Genomic DNA, 20200 nt, shown 5'->3' on the forward strand with positions numbered 1-20200 from the left:
TTACCTTTTATCTGGAGAGAAAAAAAAAAAAAAAAATGTATAATCCCTGCAATGTGGCTTGTTCAGTTCTAAAGGGGTTTTGCCATCACATGCAATGGGGGCATATCGCTAGGATATGCCCCCATTGTCTTATACAACGAGAATTGAGCGGGGAAATGAACGGAGGGCACATTGGGCATGTGCAGCCGCCCTCCATTCATTTCAATGGGGCCGCCGAAAATAGACAAGTGCTGGCTTGGCTATTTCTGTCTGCCGCATAGAAATTAATGGGAGCAGGGGGGAGCCACAACTCTCCCCACTCCGTTCTCCTTGTAGGTGAGGGTCCCAGAGGTGGGACCTGCACCTATCAGACAATGGGGGCCTATCCTAGCAATATGCCCCCATTGTATTTGATGGGAATACCCTTTTAAAGTAGATGTCTAAGAAATTTACATTTTTGCCTTAGTTTAAACCATCGGTTCACCTTAATGGCCCTTTTGCCAGCATGACCAGAAGCTGTGAGTACAGCTTAACATCTTGTGTAACGATAGGGATCAGAAGATACTCCGATACAGGCGTTTTAACCTTATGTTTATTTGATCCCATGCAATAGTCGAGACTGACCCTTGTTATCATGACAGCCAGCCTGTGCCTCAGCACCCTGGGTAACTTGCTGCATATGTGGTAATAAGGAAAAAAGACAGATATTCTATATATTAAAGGGTTTCTACCACTTCGGTTTCACATATTTAGCTGTCAGACACTAGCGATCCGCTCTGCCCAACCATCCTAATATAATTGCTTTTGGGGCAGCCGTTTTGCTAAAAAAAGAACTTTTATTAATATGCTAATGAGCCTCTAGGTGCTATGGGGGAGTCATTAGCACCTAGAGGCTCCGTCTACCTTTAGAAACTGCCGCCGCCCAGCGCGTCCCTCCAGCCCGCCCATCTCCTCCTGAATGCGATCCTCCTTGTGAGCGTATGTATTCTGTGCATGCGCAGTGAATGTCTGACCGCTTCCTTGCTCAGACATCTCCACTGCGCCTGCGCGATGACGCCATAGTGCTCCAAGGAACAGGCGCAGTGGAGATGTCTGAGCAGGGAAGCTGTCAGACATTCACTGCGCATGCGCCGAATACAGGCGCTCACAAGGAGGATCGCATTCAGGAGGAGATGGGCGGGCTGGAGGGACGCGCTGGGCGGCGGCAGTTTCTGAAGGTAGACGGAGCCTCTAGGTGCTAATGACGCCCCCATAGCACCTAGAGGCTCATTAGCATATTAATAAAAGTTCTTTTTTTTTTTTTTTTGCAAAACGGCTGCCCTAAAAGCAATTATATTAGGATGGTTGGGCAGAGCAGACACTAGTGGATCGCTAGTGTCTGATAGCTAAATATGTGAAACCGAAGTGGTAGAAACCCTTTAACTTATGTTCAGTGGTTTTTGACCCCGTCTAACTAATAAGACGTTCCTTCCACTGATGTCACGTCCACTTCTCTTCTGGGCGGTCAGTAGTCATTCCCAGAATCCTTCTGCTGCTTATGACTGGACCCTCTATAGAGAACACCTGCACTGCCCTTGGTGGTGACGCACTCCAACTGGAAACCAGAAGAGAAGTGGATGTGACAACGGTGGAATTACTGACTTTAATCTTACACATAGGTAGTATGGTCATTGGTTTACTTCAGTTCTAAAATCTGTTGTGTTCACTTGTTTCCTTTTTGTGATATTCCAGTTATTTTATCAGTTCTATTGTATCTTGACTGACATGTTTTATTTGTCCTTAGCACCAGCTGGGATGAACACGTCTTTGAACTGGTGTTACCAAAAGCCTGTATGGTTGGGCACGTAGACTTCAAGTTTTTACTGAATTCAAACATCACTAACATTCCACAAATCCAAGTGACATTGCTCAAAAACAAGGCACCGGGATTAGCCAAAGTTAATGGTAAGAGCTTCCCCTTTCTAATCTCCCTGTCCTAATCTGACCTTCCCTCACTGATGAAATTCGAGGTGTTGGAGAGCACTTTCATGTATTTTCTGTGTGGTGAAACACCAGTTTTTATAAGGTCTCATGCACACAACCACACCCCCAGTGTGCATGCAATTTTTTTCCCTTTTAGAAATGTCCTATTTTTAGGGCAGGTGTAGAGCATGTTATATATTTCCAGAAGAGCTGCATAATGATCACATGGGTGGGTCTGCAAAAACCTTATTTGTATAAAGGTAATAAGAAACATTTCTTAGTATTAAAGGGGTTTTAGTTTTTCTGAGACTTTGATACTGATGACCTATCATCAGGATGGGTCATCAGTATCTGATTGGTGGGGGTTCAACACCTGGGACCCCTGCCGCTCAGCTGTTTGAAAAGGCAATGGCGTTCTTGAGAGTGCTGCGGCCTTCTCACAGCTTACCAAGCACAGCACCTTACCTTGTATAGTGGCTGTGCTTGGTATCGCGCTCACCCCTATTCACTTCAAGCATAGCCTCTGTACAATGTATGACGCTCTGCTTGGTAAGCAACGAGAAGGTCTATACACTCACAGGAGCGCCACTGCCTTCTCAAACAGCGGATCCGCGGGGTCCTGGGTGTTGGATCTCCACTGGTCAGATAAAGATGACCTCTCCTGGTCCTTTAAACCCCTTTTAAAGGACCGGATCTCCACAAGAAAAGTATGGTTAGGTTTCTGGGCACCTACTCGTACGTGGCAGTATGCTGCTTCCTTTTTTAAACCGATTTTGGAGATGAGTATCTCCCTTTAAAGATCAGGAAATAATCCATGGGCAGCACTTTTGTTCCAGTGGCGCGTGCTGGATCATTCTCTTACCTGCAGACATCCAATGTCAGGCTGCCCTAATCGTCTGATCATTGCCCAGTCCTCAGATCATTGGGCATGTTTGAGGCAGTTTGCTGAGTATAATTCTACCTACTAGTTAGGCTCTCATAGTGATCTTCTTTACTATGGTAGGTCTGAGTAGCTCTCTATTTGCGCTGTATCTCAAAGAGGGACACTGCAGCCTGTATTCCCAGATAAAGTCACACCAATTTTTCACTTAGAAAATATATAAAAGTGGATCACATGGCCATTTGGTCCTTCTTGGCCAGTAAGCCAAGAAGAAAAATGCTCAATTTGCATAGAGGCTGCTGCTTCTTGGGGGGCATTCTGAGGCTTGTTGTGCTTAAGACATTTGTTAGATGGCCTTGGTTAAAGGAATCTGTCTTGGTGAAAGATTCCCTTTAAATCTGTGTGAACCTGTTGTGTGTCCTAACACAGGGTTTGTTTCCCATTCTAGAGACACCAGTGGATAGACACATATCCTTTCCTCTGTCCCCAGCCTTCAATGTTGAAGTGCAGAGAAATGGAAAGCCTACTCTGGTGGATCTAAATGAGGACATGCAGAACATGGAAGTGGAGGATTCTCTGTGTAAGTATTAAATGTAGTCTGTAAACCCAAAATTCCTAAATCATTTACAGCCCCTGCTAAAATCCCCCCCCCCCCCAAAAAAAAAGTTATAATTAATAAAATAAGTAATTTAAAAGTGGTTTCATTGTGTTTGGTCTTGTTTGACCAAAGAATGTGGCTATTACCCTTGCTGGTATTTGGTCACCAGCTCTTTTAATGTTGAGTATTACTTTACTTCATTTTCTGGGCTAAGCATGTTGAAATGTTTTTTTAGCGTCAGACAGAATATTATTTTTGCGCATCTTCTGCTACTATTTTGGTATTTCTGCATGTACATAGTAGATTGTCTATTTCCAGTAAAATGTCTTTTTCCTTGTTCAGGCCCACGGTTGTGCCCATTTTTGGAAGAACACAAAGAGGATATCTTATGTGGTCCAGTGTGGCTGGCAAGTGGTCTTGATCTATCGGGTCATGCGGGAATGCTGACCTTGACAAGTCCTAAGCTTGTAAAAGGTAGGTCTAAAATGACCTCACCCAAATATACGAAGCAGCAAGGCTTGTCAAACCTCATTATTGAACAACCATGAATTTATTAATCTTCTCTCTAATCTTCTGGTTTTTACTTCAGTTTAAACATTTAAACTATATTTTATATGCAGGCATGGCCGGAGGCAAGTATCGGTCCTTTTTAATTCATGTGAAGGCTGTGAATGATAGAGGATCAGAAGACCTTTGCAATGGTGGAGCCAGACCAGTTGTAAGGATGCCCTCTTTAAAACCACAGAGTGTAAAGGGGCACTCTCTTGCTTCATTGTTGGCTAAGGTGGTACCAGGCAAGGTATGAAACCTTAACACGCAGTTGCATTTTTATTTTTTCCATTTTGGGTAACTAGAAAATGTCTTAATTGGAAATTCTTTGTTTTTCACCTCCTCCTGAAGGACAAATCTACATCAAAACTTGATAACAGCACCTCGTCCCGGAAAGTCGATAACCTCAGGGGGTGTGACCTCCTCCAGGAAGTGTCTGTAACAATACGACGCTTCAAAAAAACCTGTATTCCAAAAGAAAGGTTTGTTGTGTTCAGGTTTAGTTAATGTGTAGCAAACAAAGCTGTCGCTCTAAAGCTGTTGATTGAAATGGTCACACAATCATTGCACACAATTGGGGATTAGCGAATTTAATATTTTGAAGTTCGTGTTGTGGTATTTACTAAATTGCGTTATGGATTCCTTTACCACTGACCATAACGCAATTCCATGACTGACTGGCCATAATAGAAGTCTATGGCCTGCATAACGGATCCGTGCGGTTTACGTTATGCTGGAGCTATTCCTTCATTTATTTAGATGAATTATTGGTAGCCCATTCCTGATTACACAGGGATACCTGCTGCCGATAATTGTATGTCTGTCATCCTGATAAAATATGCAAATCAGCCAGCAAGTGATTCCTAGTATATCAGCTGATCGGCAGCACGATTATACAGGTCACATATCAGGAATGAGCGTAGCTATGAAGACTTGTTCCCAGTAATTGTCCCAAATATCGTGCTGCAGTATGGCCCCTGAAACCAGAGTTATACTTACCTGCTCCCTGCTGCTCTAGTCCTCCGCACTGCCTCCATCTTCTGATCCCCATGCTGTTTACACCTGGCTGTACATGACCATGGTCACATGCACCTCTCCAGCCAATGACTCAGCAGTGATGTGGCCACAAGCAGCATGTCACTGCTGAAGCCAGTTATTGACTAGAGCGGTGTATGTGACCATGTCCATGTACAGCCAGGTGTAAACAGCGCAGGAACCGGAAGATAGGGGCGGCGCAGAGGACCAGAGCAGCACGGAGCAGGTAAGTATGAATCTTCTGTTTCAAGAACCATGCTGCAGGTACTTGTAAGAAAAATCATTTTTACCGGAAAAGTGGCCACATTTGCTTCCATCCTGCCTCTTATTCACAAATCGGTGTTTTGCAGAGCATGGCGGTCACTGGTTATTACCACCACCTACCAATCCAATAGGTGCCATGTAATAAACAGTAAGCACTTTTTCGTACTAGCGGAGCGAGCGCTCATTATTAACACTTTAATGACCAGGCCTAAAAAGCCCTTAATGACCAGACGCTTTTTTGTGATTTAGCGCACGTGGTGGTTCAAACGGTTTTATTTGTTGGACTACCAAAAGCATTTTTGCAACAATTTTTTACATGACACATAGTAGGCCTTTATAACTTATTTTTTTTTTTGTTTTATTTGCTGGAAACTGTGCAAAGCGTTTTTTTAAATCTAAACTATAGCCCCTTGTTTTTTAAATATGTAAATAGACATCAAAATAAATTATTATAATTTTGTGTTGGTCGTTTTGTAATATAATATGTATAGTTTCATGTGAATGGAGCGATAATGGTGACAGTTTTGGTTGGTGTGTTTTTTCTTGTATGTATTTTATTTGTTTTAATCTTTTTTTTTTTAACTTCATTTTTATGTATTTCTGCTACATAATGTCCTCCAAGAGGTCCTAAAAATACTTTTGGAGGACCCTTTTTTTTTTTTAATTTGCTTTTATATGTATTTTATTAATATTGTAATTTTTAAAAATTTTAGTTTATTACTTTTTTTTATTTTTTTTTATATATTTTTGCTACAGATGTCCCCCAAGAGGTCATAAAAAGACTGTTGGGAGACAATGAACACTTATTTAACACGTTTTTCTTTTTCTTTTTTTTTTTCTTTTTTTTTTTTCTTTTATTTGTATATATTTTTTCATAATTTTCAATTTTTTGCCACATTTTTCTTTTTTCCTGTTATTTGTATTATATTTTTTATTTTTTTACCTTTGGGAGACAATTAGACTTTTGTTTTTGCACTATTTCCACTGTAACAGGGGTACTTACAGGGGAAACCAGCTTGCTGTGGGGGCTTTGTACAAGGCAGAACTGATCAGTGTCTACTGACCCTGCAGCTCTGCGCTCCTCTGCCCTAAGCCGGGTCCACACTGCACAGCGCGTCACACACCTATCTGAGGAGAAGGCTTCTGCCTTCTCCTGGGCTCCCCCGCTGTCACATTTAGTCGAGACCCGACCTGCTCCTAGAGAGCAGGAGCAGTCATCCATCGTCGTGCGGCGCTCCAGGAAGAAACACAGCTGATCGCAGGATCAGCTGTGTTTCTGCCCAGCAGGACAGGGGCCACAAATCATGGCTCTGGGGGCCGCATGCAGGCCACAGGTTGTGAACCCCTGCTTTTAGACCCTTTTACTTTTTTCACATTTTGTTATGTTGCTGCCCTGTGCTAAAATAAAAAAATAATTCAAGTTTCTGCACTCAGTACCCCATAATGACAAAGTGATAAAAGAATGTTCAAAATGATATTGCTAATTTATTGAAAAGGAAAAACTAAAATGTAGCATTGACATAAGTATTCAGACCCTTTACTCAGTACTTGGGTGAGGACCTTTGGCAGCGCTTACAGCCTCCAGTCGTCTTGGGTATGATGTCACAAAGTTTGCACACCTGGAGTTGAAGATTTTTTTTGCCATTCTTCTATGCAGATCCTCTCAAGCTTTGTCAGGTTGTTTAGGGACCATTTTTAGGTGTCTCCCGTTATATTTGATTGGACCACCCAAGGATATTCACAGACTTGTCTCTAAGCCACTCCTGTGTTGGCTTTGCTGTGTGTTTAGGGTCATTGTCTTGTTGCAAGGTGAGCCTTCGGCCCACTCAGAGGTCCAGAGCACTGTGGATCAGGTTTTCAGTAATAATAAGGCTAGTTTCACACTAGCAGCAGGGGAGTCCGGCAGATTGTTCCGGCGGGTGGACAGCCTGTCTGATCCATCCTGCCACTTCACGTGTGCCCCCGGACTGCCGCTCTGTCCCTATTGACTATAATGGGGGCGGGGCAGAGTTCCGGCGGCAGCGCACGGAGAGAGGCAGCTGGACTAAAAGTTCTGCATGTCGTAGTTTTAGTCCGGCTGTCTCTCGCCGTGCTGTCCTTTGTTGCATTAAAGGGGTTTTCTGAGATTTTTATACTGATAACCTATCCTCAGGAAGCACTTATCTGATTTTCTCACAAGTGTGATCATCGATAAGACCAGCCTTCTTTTTTTAATTACATGGCCCATATAAATCAGCCTTGAACCCCATTGCACCTTATTTTATGACTAAGACTTAACTGGTCGAAATGTGTCAGAAGATAACAGCTATGGAGACTTGTGTTGTATGATTTATCTTTTTAAAGGAAGATATAAAGTATATTTGAATTTTACTCGCTGGATCCATCTCCTGTTTTGCTAGCAAGTTATCATGCATCCACAAACAAGGTTGTGATCGAAGGGGAAATGGCTTAGGCTACTTTCACACTAGTGTTTTTTTGCTGATCCATAATAGATCTTCGAAAAAACGCTTCCGTTACAATTATACAACCGCATACATCTGTCACGAACGGATTCGCTGTATTATGTCTTATATAGCCATGACGGATCAGTCATGAACACCATTGAAAGTTAGCGGGGGATGGGTCTGTTTTCTATTCTGTCAGAGAAAACGGATCCGTCCCATTGACTTACATTGTGTGTCAGGACGCATCCGTCTTGCTCCGCACCACATCGCGGACAGAAAAACGCTGCTTGCAGAGTTATTCTGTCCGCGATGGGGACGCAACCAAACTGGACGGAATGCATTTTGGTTCGTTCACTTTTGTCCCTATTGACAATGAATGGGGACAGAACTGAAATGTTTTCTTCCACTATGGAGATCCTATGACGGAACTCGATAGCGGAATTTAAAACACAGATTTTTACGTAGCCTTATCCCCTGGGATAATTTCCATTTCAATATAACAGAATAGGATCAAAGGAAATGAAATGACCAAGGGAGGAATTGTTCTTTGTTTTGTTTTTTTTTCCCCTTTTTTGCGGTATTTTCTATGTTTAGTGTTTCTTTCCCTCTTCACAATGAAGTCCTATTTTTGAAAGGAGCAACCGGTCCGGCATGTATGTGGCCTCTCCATCCAATTCTATGGGAATTCCAGAGATAGCTGAGCACTGTACTCGGCTGTCTCCGGAACTCCCTTAGAAATGAATGTAGGACCCCCACTGATCTAATAGTTATCCCTTATCTTGTGTATAGGGAATAAATTCTAACAACAGAATACCCCTTTAACTGTATTTTTTGTTCAATATTTCCACTTTAGGGTCCAGCGATGCGCCATGCTGCAGTTCTCTGACTTTCATGAGAAGCTTCTGCACACACTCTGTAAAAAGACAGCTGATGGACTGGCGACAGAGCATGCTCAGAGTTTGGTTCTAGATATTCTTTGTTGGCTGGCTGGTGTACATTCTAATGGACCGGGCAGGTATGGTGACCTCTGACAGTACCCATCTAAACTTCAAGCTATTCCTTTCTCTTCTTATGAATGGGTTATTCGGGAATTATTTAAAATGGCTGCCAGCAACCTGTCCTAGGATTTGAGTAGGACTGGTCGCCACCATTTGCAGAGCTGCCTAGGGAGGTGAGGGCGATAACCAGTGCTGCTCACATTCTAGGACAGGTTTTTTGTGGTCATTTTAAATCATCCTAGAGAACCCCTTTTAAGAGTCTAGCAGAGGGTTTGAGTCTGAAGCCAGAGACACATGAGCGAGTTCAATGCAATAAACGCCTTGCTCCTCTTGACAGAATTGCACAACATTATACTGATTTATAATGCTGTGTAACCCTTAGGCCTCTTTCACACAAACGTTTTTTTTTTTTTTTTTTATGTTCTGTTTGCAGTCCGTATGCGGAACCGTTCACTTTAATGGGTCCACAAAAACTATGGAAGGTACTCCTTATGCATTCTGGTTTCTGTATATTTCCTTTCCGTTCAAAGATTGAACATGTCCTATTATTGCCCGCAAATCACGTTCCGTGGATCCATTCAAGTCAATTGTTCTGCAAAAAAAAAAAAAAAAAACGGAATGCTTGCGGAGTGTATCTGTATATCTTCCGTATCTGTTCCGTTTTTGCGGAACCATCTATTGAAAATGTTATGCCCAGCCCAATTTTTTTAATGTACTTACTGTTTAAACATTATTGTATGTTTCCGTTTGCAATCCGCAAAAAACGGATCACAAACGTAACTGAAGCGGAAACACTACTGAAACAAAACAAAAAAAAAAAGATCAGTTTAATACGGACTGCAAAATACAGAAAAAGCTATACAGTCGTGTAGAGTTCTTGAATATTTGGTAGTGAACTGACTGCATTACGTCAGTGTAATAAAGTAGATATCAGGACTAGGGTTTATACACACGACCGTATGTATTTTGCGGTCCTCCAAAAATATGGATGACGTCCGTGTGCATTCCGTATTTTGAGGAGTGGAACAGCTGGCCCCTAATTGAACAGTCCTATCCTTGTCTGTCTGTAATGCGGACAATAATAGGACATGTTCTATCCCTTTGCGGAACGGACACACGGAAACATGAAATAACTTCCACATACGGTCAGCAAATAAACAGAACGGACACGGAGAGAAAATACGTTTGTGTGCATGAGCCCTTACACAGCATTATAAATCACTATAATGCTCTGCGATCCTGTCAAGAAGAGCGAGAAGATCTCACTGACACGCTGCGTAAAAGAGTGCCAAGCCCCGTTCTGGACAGCAGAGACACGGAGCAGTAACATGATTGATAATGCTCTTTGCCTCTCTCTGACCTTTTTACTACAACATCACGGTGACCACTTTATCTCACTGATTTTGTAGTAAAAAGGTCACAAAGGCACAAAGCATTATCAATCATGTTACTGCTCCGTGTGTCTGCTGTCAGGAACGGGGCTTGGCTCTCTTTCACGCAGCGGATTCCAAGCACAGCATCCGCTCGTGTGAAAGAGCCCTAAAGAAGAGAGAAAAGGTGACTTGTATAGTTCAAAGGGCAATTACTCAGACTCCGAATCAGTAAGTGACTGGGCCCATTTAACAACGTAGTTACTGTAATGATGTTGACACTATAATTTTTGGGAAGTTGCATTTTTAAAGGGGAATATTGACTTGTTCTTTAGCGTAAGCACTTGTGCCACTCACATGCAAAAAATAATCAACAGTGCTCCTAGTCACCTGCTGCGTTTAATCAGATATTTTTTTGGGTGGTTTTGTTGTTATCTGTGTGCTCCATTACTATAAGTCCAGGGTCACATGGCAACCTGTAGTGCTGCAACATAAGACTGCCATTAATGATAAATATGGTAGGTGTGGTTATGTTGCAACATGCAAGGTGCTGTGACCGAACAACTGGCTGAGATCCAAACCCAAGGTGCGCTTTTCTGTAATCAGTTTCCTTTATTTTCCAGCTTACGAGAAGGAAAAGAGAGCTTGTTGTCTAAAACAAGACGATGTCTTTCCGATATTGTGCGCACATGTTTTTTTGAAGCAGGACGAAGTATAGCTCATAAATGTGCCCGCTTCTTAGCACTCTGCATAAGGTTTGTATAGTCAGACAAGTAAAAGTCTGTAATATATTTCATATGTGAGTAGTCTTGCCAGTGGTCTTTCATATTCAGTTGAACTAGTTGTCTTCACCATAGAGGCTCCATTGTGGATTGGTAATAATGATTGCTAAAGGCATATCCAGTAATTTCCAATGCCATGTCAGCGATGTTACTGATGTATAGTCCACCTTTTCTCCTGACTGCTTGCTTCACTGCATCAAATCCTATAACCATCTCTGCCCCTTGCTTGATCTACCTACTATATCTTAACATTTATGGCGAGGGAGCACCAGAATGTTCAGTTTTTTCTGGTGGCTTTTTTTGCACACACAAGTTTTTTTTTCCGGGAAATAAAACTTGTAGAGCAGTTTAAGCCTCATTCACCTGTCCGTGTTCCACAAATGTGTGCTGCGCTTGTTTGCCACAGACAGCATCGGGCCCCATTCATTTTGATGTGAGTATTCACACATTAGTGTTTTAGCACGGTCCATTTTTTTTTTTTTTTTAGCACGGATGCATGCTTTATTTTGCCCGTGTTCTCAGAGCCTTCAAGCCCTTTATAGTATGATTCCGTGAAAACCATCATTAGGAAGAAATGCTTTTAAAATTATTTTTCAGCTGTTCAGTGTCTCACACGGACAGCAAAAAAAGACACCCTTCCCCAACATGGATCCATCAAGGACTTCTTCAGAGGCATCACTGACCACCTTTTCTCAGATTTAAGCATGGACATGTGAATGGGACTTGAGTTTGAGTTAACAGAGACTAGAGTATCCCTTTAAAAAGATTGTCTGTGCTACAGATATTGATGACCTAGCCTAAGGATATGTCATCAATATCAGATTGGTAGGGGTCCAAATCCTGGCACCACCATCGATCAAGAAAGGAAGACTGCGTGCAGGTGAGCACTGAAGAGGATGCTGCACTTGCACAAGAGCCATGGTCTCTTCAAGCGGCTGATCGGCTTGGGTGCCTTGAGTCGAACCCCTCCTAATCTGAAACTGGTGAGCTATCCTGAGACTAGGTCATCAATATCTGTAATCCAGATATCCCCTTTAAATATTGTCGCTCATGAACATGAAATGGATTATTTCTTGTGATCTTATTTTTCCTTTATTTCCCTTTTGAAGCAATGGAAAATGTGATCCGAATCAACAAGGCTTTGGCTTTGTCCTTTTGAAAGCTTTGCTGGAAAACATGACTTATCTTCCCTCTGCAGCAACTGGAGGTATTTGCAGTTTTTCTTGTGCTTTGTCATAGGGAGCCCCTTTCCAATAGGTGGCAGTAACAGGATGTTTTTCTTTCTCTGCATATTATTTTCCAATGAGCAGTGCTTTTGACACCATTTACACCTAGTCTCCTTAAAGGGGTTATGCCATGATGTCAAAAATTAAAGTCAGACATCATATAGTACATGGGAGTACCTTTCTTACAAAACTAGAACCATCCCTGTACCGCACAATGGTCCATGGTCCAATGGTCTCCACATTCACTGCCCCAGTTGCTCTGCTAGATTATCTTCAACCTGGAAGCTCAGGGGGCATGTCCTTTCTGCTGCACGTCTCTCCCTGTAACTGCCACAGCTTCTAACAGAACATATGGCTGGTGGCAGTTGAAGATTTAATCTGAGCATGTACGACCAGCTCAGTGAGAAGGGACAAAAAAAAGGGAAAAGAACAAACGGCAGGAGGCGCTACACAGATACATCTTATTAATTAACTCACTAGCTATACTACATTATTAATTACATGCAGGAAAGTGTTCCTATGTAGGTGCTGGTTTGAAAAAATGTAGATTATGTCTTGTGACACAACCCCAGGAGGTATACTACAAGTGAAAAAGTACCAACATAATTTGGGTGTGAACTCCACATGTACTCTCATTTTTTTGTAGCTGTGTGAAAACAATGCTGCAGGTCTGACACTGAGGAACTGCATACTCCCCGCAACTCAGATTTTAGTGGACAAGTGTTTGGTGTAAACACAATATGAAGAAATGCAAAAAAGGACAGTTAATGCTACTTTCACACTAGCGTTTTGAATGGATCCAGTTGTACATTAACATTGCCAAGACGCATCTGTCCCCCATTGACTTTCAATAGAATTCATGATGGATCCATTTTCTATTGTGTCTGAGAAAATTGATCCGTTCCCATTGACTTGCATTGGGGGTCATACCGTCTTGCTCCGCTTCCCAGGACGGAAAGCAAACTACAACATGTGGTTTACTCTCCGGTATGGTAAACAGAACTGAATGCATTTTGGACCGTTCTGTTCAGTTCAGTTCAGTTCAGTTTTGTCCCCATTGACAATAAATGGGGACAAAACTGAAGCGTTTTTTTTTCCAGTACTGAACCCCTATGACTGATCTCAATACCGGAAAATTAAAACGCTAGTGTGAAAGTAACCTAAGTTGTATTATACCGAATAGCTGTTGGCTGAAGAGTCTACGCTCCACATTCATATGTTTCTTTATTACTGCAGGAGCAGTCTACTGGTACTTTGTCTTGTTAAATTACGTGAAGGATGAAGATCTGGCTGGTTGTAGCACTGCCTGTGCCTCTCTGCTTACAGCCGTGTCCAGACAGCTGCAGGACCGGCTTACACCTATGGAGGCACTACTTCAGACTAGGTAACAAACTGTTTAGAGAAAATCTAAAATGGATATCATGTGTCGTAATAGATTTTTGCACTTTTGTTTATTGCAAGCATCAATGTGAGTTGCTGCTATCAGCTGAGTTTTTTGGTTTTTATTTTTTAGATTTTACATAATGTGAATTAAAATTCCATTCATTTGTATTGTAGATATGGACTGTACAGTTCTCCTTTTGATCCAGTACTGTTTGATTTGGAAGTCAGCGGATCCTCATGTAAAAACATATACAATAGTAGCTCTGGAATCCAGTCAGATGAAATTGACCTTTCAGATGTTCTTTTAGGTAAGTAATGCAGTAGCAAATGTTTGTAGAATATAGACCCTTGTTTTGGTAACAACATTAAAGAGTCACTACCTTTTTTTTTTTTTGTTTTGAAGTGTCCTATAGAGACGTCAAAAGTTTAGATCATGTTGGGGCTGATTGCAGAGACCCCCACGGTCTCTAGCATGAAGGGAGAGTGGCACATATGTCACGCACGCTCTCCTCGCTGCTGAGGACAGAATTGAGGCGGGACCATAGACCTTTAAGGGAACCCATCTCCTGTGGCAAGGATGGAGTGCGGGATGTGTTCGCACTCATTCTCTTCCCTTGTTTAAGAGGTCGGTGGGGGTCTCAGCACTCAGACCCCACTGATCTAAAGTTTTAATATGTCTCTGACATATCAACATTTTTTTGTGAAGTCATTGACGCTTTAAACAGCACATCTGAAAAGTTCAGTAACTACCGTACTTCTTATTTTGTCATGATTTATATTGAAAAAAAAAAAAAAAAAAGTGGGGCGTGGACAAGTTAAGGGTGGTTTCACACCAGTTTTCCCCCAAAATAGCACATTTTTTGCAGCATTTTTGCACTATTTTTCATTATTTATTTTTTTTGCAGTGGGAGAAATAGTGCATCTAGATGTTACATGTTGCCCATTAGTAAAATTTAACCTTGCTTTTTTGTGTGGCATTTTATGATTGATTATGTATGTTTTTGTCACATGGTGTTCCTTTTCTCTTCCAGTCACAGCATGCTCGGGGTGTGGCGTTTTTTCTGGCATTTTCCCATAGAATTCTCTCTAGGAAAAAAATGATAATTAAAACTCAAATTTCCCAAAACACACACATTTTATGGGTTTTTTTTTTTTTTTTTTTTTTTTTTTTTTTACAAGCCAACAAAACAAGAAAGAAACGTGTGCAGTGGCAGTATCCTATTATTGCATTTGTTCTATGCATAAGGGTATTCCTCTGTGGACCTCCACATGTGTCTACTGTATAGTATACTGTATACCTCAGTTAAAAGAAGAAAAAATAAAGTAAATGGGGTCTGTGGTTACTTTTGGTCTGTGTCTGTACTTTACCTTAAACATACACTGAACGTGTTCACCCATATGTGGTAAGAACACAGGCTAATGTATATCAAGAGTTTTCAGTGCTCTTATTCTAACTGAATAGTATCACTTATGTGTATATGATCACCGGGGGTGTACATCCGATTCAGTTCCATGCAGTAGACCTCATTACTCAAAACAATTATAAGAAAGTGTCTGAGATGGCATCCAGGGATTGGCTGCCATGTGAAAAACGGACTTCGTATTAGAATTGCTTCATATGAAGCAGTAATAAAAAAAAAAAAATAAAAATGCCCCCAAAAGTGTACATCGTCTTTGAGCTACAGGCAGCATGTTATAGAGCAGGAGGAGCTGATCAGATCGATGTATAGTTTTATGGGAAAAGATTCAGTAAAACTTGCAATTTATGCATTTATATTCCTGGTCATTCTGGGCTTTGAAGTCCAGGAGGCGGTCCTATCAGTGATTGACAGCTATCTGTAGACACGGTAATAAAGGGAAGGCTGTCACTGATGGGGCCACCTCCTTGTCTTCCAAACCCAGAATAAGCAAGAAATTAAACCAACGAAACACTCTTTATAGTGAATCTTTTCCCACAAAACTATATATCAGTCTGCTCATCTCCTCCTGCTCTATAACGTGGTGCCTGCAGTTCAAGCACCATGTTCAACGTGACCGGTTCCCTTTAACGACTGTACACTTCTGGGGGCATTTTGTTCATGATCGTATTTTACTTATTTTGGGCTAAATTTTTTATTTTATTTTATTTTTCAAAAAAATAAAAAATGAAATAATACATTTTAAATAGCGGTTTCTGAGATACAGGAGTTAAAAATCAGTCTGTTTGCAAGCAGTCACTTAGTTTTCTTTGAATCCCATTTGTAGCTCTTATCTCTGATAATCACTTTATGAGCCATATTCTTATCAGTTTGCTAAGAATGGAGCTATTAGTGGTGATGAGGTCAAGAGATAAGAGCTACAAATGGGAATCTGAGAAAACAGACTGATTTGTAACCCCTGTATCTTGGAAATAGCTGAACATTTTTAATAAAATTCAAATGAAAAAATGAAAAAAGTAAAATGCAGTCATAAAAAATTTGCCCCGAACGAGTCCATATGCTTTAATGTGACTATAGTCAGATTTTCTATATTATAGATGTGGTGAATTGGACATGGCTTTAGTGACTTGCCATTGCTGTTTTATGTCGGCTCTATAAATCAGCTGACATGGACCTTTATCGTTTCATGCTCATCTGCTCCTATCTATGGATCCATATGTTTTCTTTGGTGTGCACACCAGTGTCACACAGAGGAATCATGAGGGACAATCTGCAATACCATTTCAGACATGCAATGCAAACATTGGACGGAACAGTATTAACAATTGCTGCCCATCGGCATTCACAGTAGAAAAATTATATCTTCATGGAGTTTTAACTGTTGAACTGGCTGTAAACCCATACATCTGCCCGTTGTCTTCACAGGTAGCGGTAAAGTGAACAGCAGCACAGCTGCCGAGGGCAGTTTCACGTCTCTGACTGGGCTGTTAGAAGTTGAGCCTTTGCACTTTACTTGCGTTTCCACAAGTGATGGCACCAGAATTGAGAGGGACGATGCAAGTACATTTACAGGTACATACATTTATTATATTTTTCTTTTTTTCTTTTTCAACTCTCTCCAATGTATTCTGACCATGTTGTATTGGCACTATATCCTGGACCTTAAAGGGGTTTTCTGAGAGAGAGAGAGAGAGAGAGATAGATATATATATTTTTTTTTTTTTTTTTTTTGCATGCCGATATGCTTTTCTATGGATCCACCGCACGGACCGGAGCTCTGGTGACCACGGCCAGCTTCGGGCAGCTCACCAGGCACAGCTCTGTATATAGTATACGGGCTGAGCTGCAACAAGGCCATGTGACCGGAAGTTTTGAGAATGACACAAATATTAGTTTTCACAAAGTTTGCAGCTAAGCTGCTTCTAGATCTTTGTTTCAGTTGTTTCTGTGATGTAGTAAAATATAATTACACGCACTTCATACGTTTTAAAGGCTTTTATCGACAATTACATGACATTTATGCAAAGAGTCAGTATTTGCAGTGTTGGCCCTTCTTTTTCAGGACCTCTGCAAGTTGACTGGGCATGCTCTCAATCAACTTCTGGGCCAATTCCTGACTGATAGCAACCCATTCCTTTCATAATCACTTCTTGGAGTTTGCCAGAATTAGTGGGTTTTTGTTTGTCCACCCGCCTCTTGAGGCTTGACCACAAGTTCTCAGTGGGATTAGGATCTGGGGAGTTTCCAGGCCATGGACCCAAAATGTCAACGTTTTGGTCCCCGAGCCACTTAGTTATCACTTTTGCCTTATGGCAGGGTGCTCCATCATGCTGGAAAATGCATTGTTCTTCACCAAACTGTTGTTGGATTGTTGGAAGAAGTTGCTGTTGGACGGTGTTTTGGTACCATTCTTTAATCATGGCTGTGTTTTTGGGCAACATTATGAGTGAGCCCACTCTCTTGGATGAGAAGCAACCCCACACATGAATGGTCTCAGGATGCTTTACTGTTGACATGACACAGGACTGATGGTAGCACTCACCTTTTCTTCTCCGGACAAGCCTTTTTCCTGATGCCCCAAACAATCGGAAATATGCTTCATCGGAGAATATGACTTTGCCCCAGTCCTCAGTAGTCTATTCACCATATTTTCTGCAGAAGATCAATCTGTCCCTGATAGGGCTGCAACGATTAATCGATGTAATCTATTATATTCGATAACTGTATTCGTTGTCGACGAATACAGTTATCGAATAATCGCCGATGCGGGCGGGCGGTCGCTGCATCTTTATTTTACCTTTTTACAATGACGCTCCTGTAACAGCCAGGCAGAGCGGACGGCGGCGTAACGTCACTCACTCACGTGACACGCCTGCTCCGCCTCCTTCATTCATGAAGTTGGCGGAACAGGTGCGTCACGTGATTGAGTGACGTTACGCCGCCGTCCGCTCTGCCTGGCTGTTACAGGAGCGTCATTGTAAAAAGGTAAAATAAAGATGCAGTGATTAGTCCGACTTATAAGCATCGGGGCCGGGGCTGTTATGGGGTGGGAGGAGGATCTGTCTATGGCACTGCTATGGGGAGGGGGGTCTGTGTATAGCACTGCTATGGGGAGGGGGGGTCTGTGTATAGCACTGCTATGAGGAGGAGGGGGGGTCTGTGTATGGCACTGCTATGGGAAGGGGGATCTGTGCACTGTTATGAGGAAAGGGATCTGTGCACTGTTATGCCCATAACAGTGCACATATCCCCCTCTCCATAACAGCGCCACCCACAGATCCCCCTCTCCATAACTGCGCCACCCACAGATCCCCCTCTCCATAACTGCGCCGCCCACAGATCCCCCTCTCCATAACTGCGCCGCCCACAGATCCCCCTCTCCATAACTGCGCCGCCCACAGATCCCCCTCTCCATAACTGCGCCGCCCACAGATCCCCCTCTCCATAACTGCGCCGCCCACAGATCCCCCTCTCCATAACTGCGCCGCCCACAGATCCCCCTCTCCATAACTGCGCCGCCCACAGATCCCCCTCTCCATAACTGCGCCGCCCACAGACCCCCCTCTCCATAACTGCGCCGCCCACAGATCCCCCATAATAGTGTCGTCCGCAATTTGTTTTAATATGGCCTTTGAACATAATTTTTCAAGTAAGATCATATAAACCTCTCGGTTTTGTAATTTGGTCGTTTTTCCCGATTAATCGATTAATCGTAGAAATTAATCGGCAACTAATCGATTATTCAAATAATCGTTAGCTGCAGCCCTAGTCCCTGATGTGTTTTTTTTTGGAGAGAAGTGGCTTCTTTGCTGCCCTTCTTGACACCAGGCCATCTTCCAACAGTCTTTGCCTCACTGTGCGTGCAGATGCGCTTACACCTGCCTGCTGCCATTCCTGAGCAAGCTCTGCACTGGTGGCACTCCGATCCCGCAGCTGAATCCTCTTTAGGAGACTATCCTGGCGCTTGCTGGACTTTCTTGGACACCCTAAAGCCTTCTTAACAAGAATTGAACCTCTTTCCTTGAAGTTCTTGATGATCCTATAAATTGTTGATTGAGGTGCAATCTTAGTAGCCACAATGTCCTTGCCTGTGAAGCCATTTTTATGCAACGCAATGATGGCTGCACGCGTTTCTTTGCAGGTCACCATGGTTAACAATAGAAGAACAATGATATCAAGCATCACCCTCCTTTTAACAGGTCAAGTCTGCTATTTTAACCCAATCAGCCTGACATAATGATCTCCAGCCTTGTGCTCGTCAACATTCTCACCTGAGTTAACAAGACGATTACTGAAATGATCTCAGCAGGTCCTTTAATGACAGCAATGAAATGCAGTGAAAAGTTTTTTTTGGGGATTAAGTTAATTTTCATGGCCAAGAAGGAATATGCAATTCATCTGATCACTCTTCATAACATTCTGGAGTATATTCAAATTGCTGTTATAAAAACTTAAGCAACTTTTCCAATTTCCAATATTCATGTAATTCTCAAAACTTTTGGCCACGACTGTACAGTGATGTCACTTGGCCTAGAAAGAGGCCGTGGCGCTCAGAGCTCCCGGCCTCTCCTAACAACTGATCGGCAATGTGCTACACAAACCATCCATTCAGATTTGTGGAACAGATTTTCCAGTCGTTAAAGTTTTCTGTAACAAATCTTCCCCCTGTAAACAAAAACTTAAATGAGTTTCAACAGTCAGATGGGACTAAGGGCCCACCCCGTCAGCACTTCGCTGTTTCTGTTACTCCCATTGTAAAAAAGGAGCTACGTCTTTTTCGACAACCCTTTAATGTGTGTGTGTGTATGTTTTAGGGAATGTCGGTAAAACTAACCTATATGATTATTAAGCTTTCTGCACATGATTACATTTATTTATATAGTTGTGTTTTCTTTCGCCCTATGCTAGTGAGTACGTTTGGCGTGACCCCAGCAGTGGGCGGCTTGTCTGCTGGTACAGTGGGAGAAGCCTCAACCGCTCTGAGCTCTGCAGCTCAGGTCGCTCTACAATCGCTCTCTCATGCAATGGCCTCAGCCGAACAGCAGCTCCAGGTACTGCAAGAGAAACAACAACAGCTTCTGAAGCTTCAGCAACAGGTGGGAGGACGTTTCCCCACGTTCACTTTGAACACCACATGCTGAGAACCTTGTTCATGCCAAAAGATGGTCATGTCTTTACGTGAAATGTTTTCTGGAGGTTTCCATTTCACTAAATTTCCCAAAGAGTATTTTAAAATCAAGCTCTTAAAGAGGACCTCACAGATGTTCAACATGCCACAGCCTGCATATCTCGGCAGCGAAGTTATTCCTTTC

The 20200-nt window shown here is 42.4% G+C and overlaps 1 protein-coding gene across 8 annotated transcripts in view; it reads left to right on the forward strand.

Moving 5' to 3' along the window:
- BIRC6 (baculoviral IAP repeat containing 6) overlaps positions 1 to 20200 on the forward strand; it is a 252420-nt gene that overhangs the window by 60290 nt on the left and 171930 nt on the right. For 5 of the 8 annotated variants that reach the window (XM_044289277.1, XM_044289279.1, XM_044289280.1 and 2 more), the window contains exons 13-24: positions 1763 to 1923; positions 3270 to 3401; positions 3762 to 3893; positions 4040 to 4218; positions 4320 to 4450; positions 8565 to 8726; positions 10703 to 10834; positions 11971 to 12068; positions 13324 to 13471; positions 13645 to 13778; positions 16314 to 16460; positions 19797 to 19984. In XM_044289277.1, the coding sequence (XP_044145212.1) occupies positions 1763 to 1923; positions 3270 to 3401; positions 3762 to 3893; positions 4040 to 4218; positions 4320 to 4450; positions 8565 to 8726; positions 10703 to 10834; positions 11971 to 12068; positions 13324 to 13471; positions 13645 to 13778; positions 16314 to 16460; positions 19797 to 19984 (1744 nt within the window). The remainder of the gene's footprint in view (positions 1 to 1762; positions 1924 to 3269; positions 3402 to 3761; positions 3894 to 4039; positions 4219 to 4319; positions 4451 to 8564; positions 8727 to 10702; positions 10835 to 11970; positions 12069 to 13323; positions 13472 to 13644; positions 13779 to 16313; positions 16461 to 19796; positions 19985 to 20200) is intronic. The other 3 variants (XM_044289281.1, XM_044289282.1, XM_044289283.1) reach the window with 2 other exon arrangements.

The sequence above is a fragment of the Bufo gargarizans genome, chromosome 4, assembly GCF_014858855.1.
Source record: "Bufo gargarizans isolate SCDJY-AF-19 chromosome 4, ASM1485885v1, whole genome shotgun sequence".
Lineage (NCBI taxonomy): Eukaryota > Metazoa > Chordata > Amphibia > Anura > Bufonidae > Bufo > Bufo gargarizans.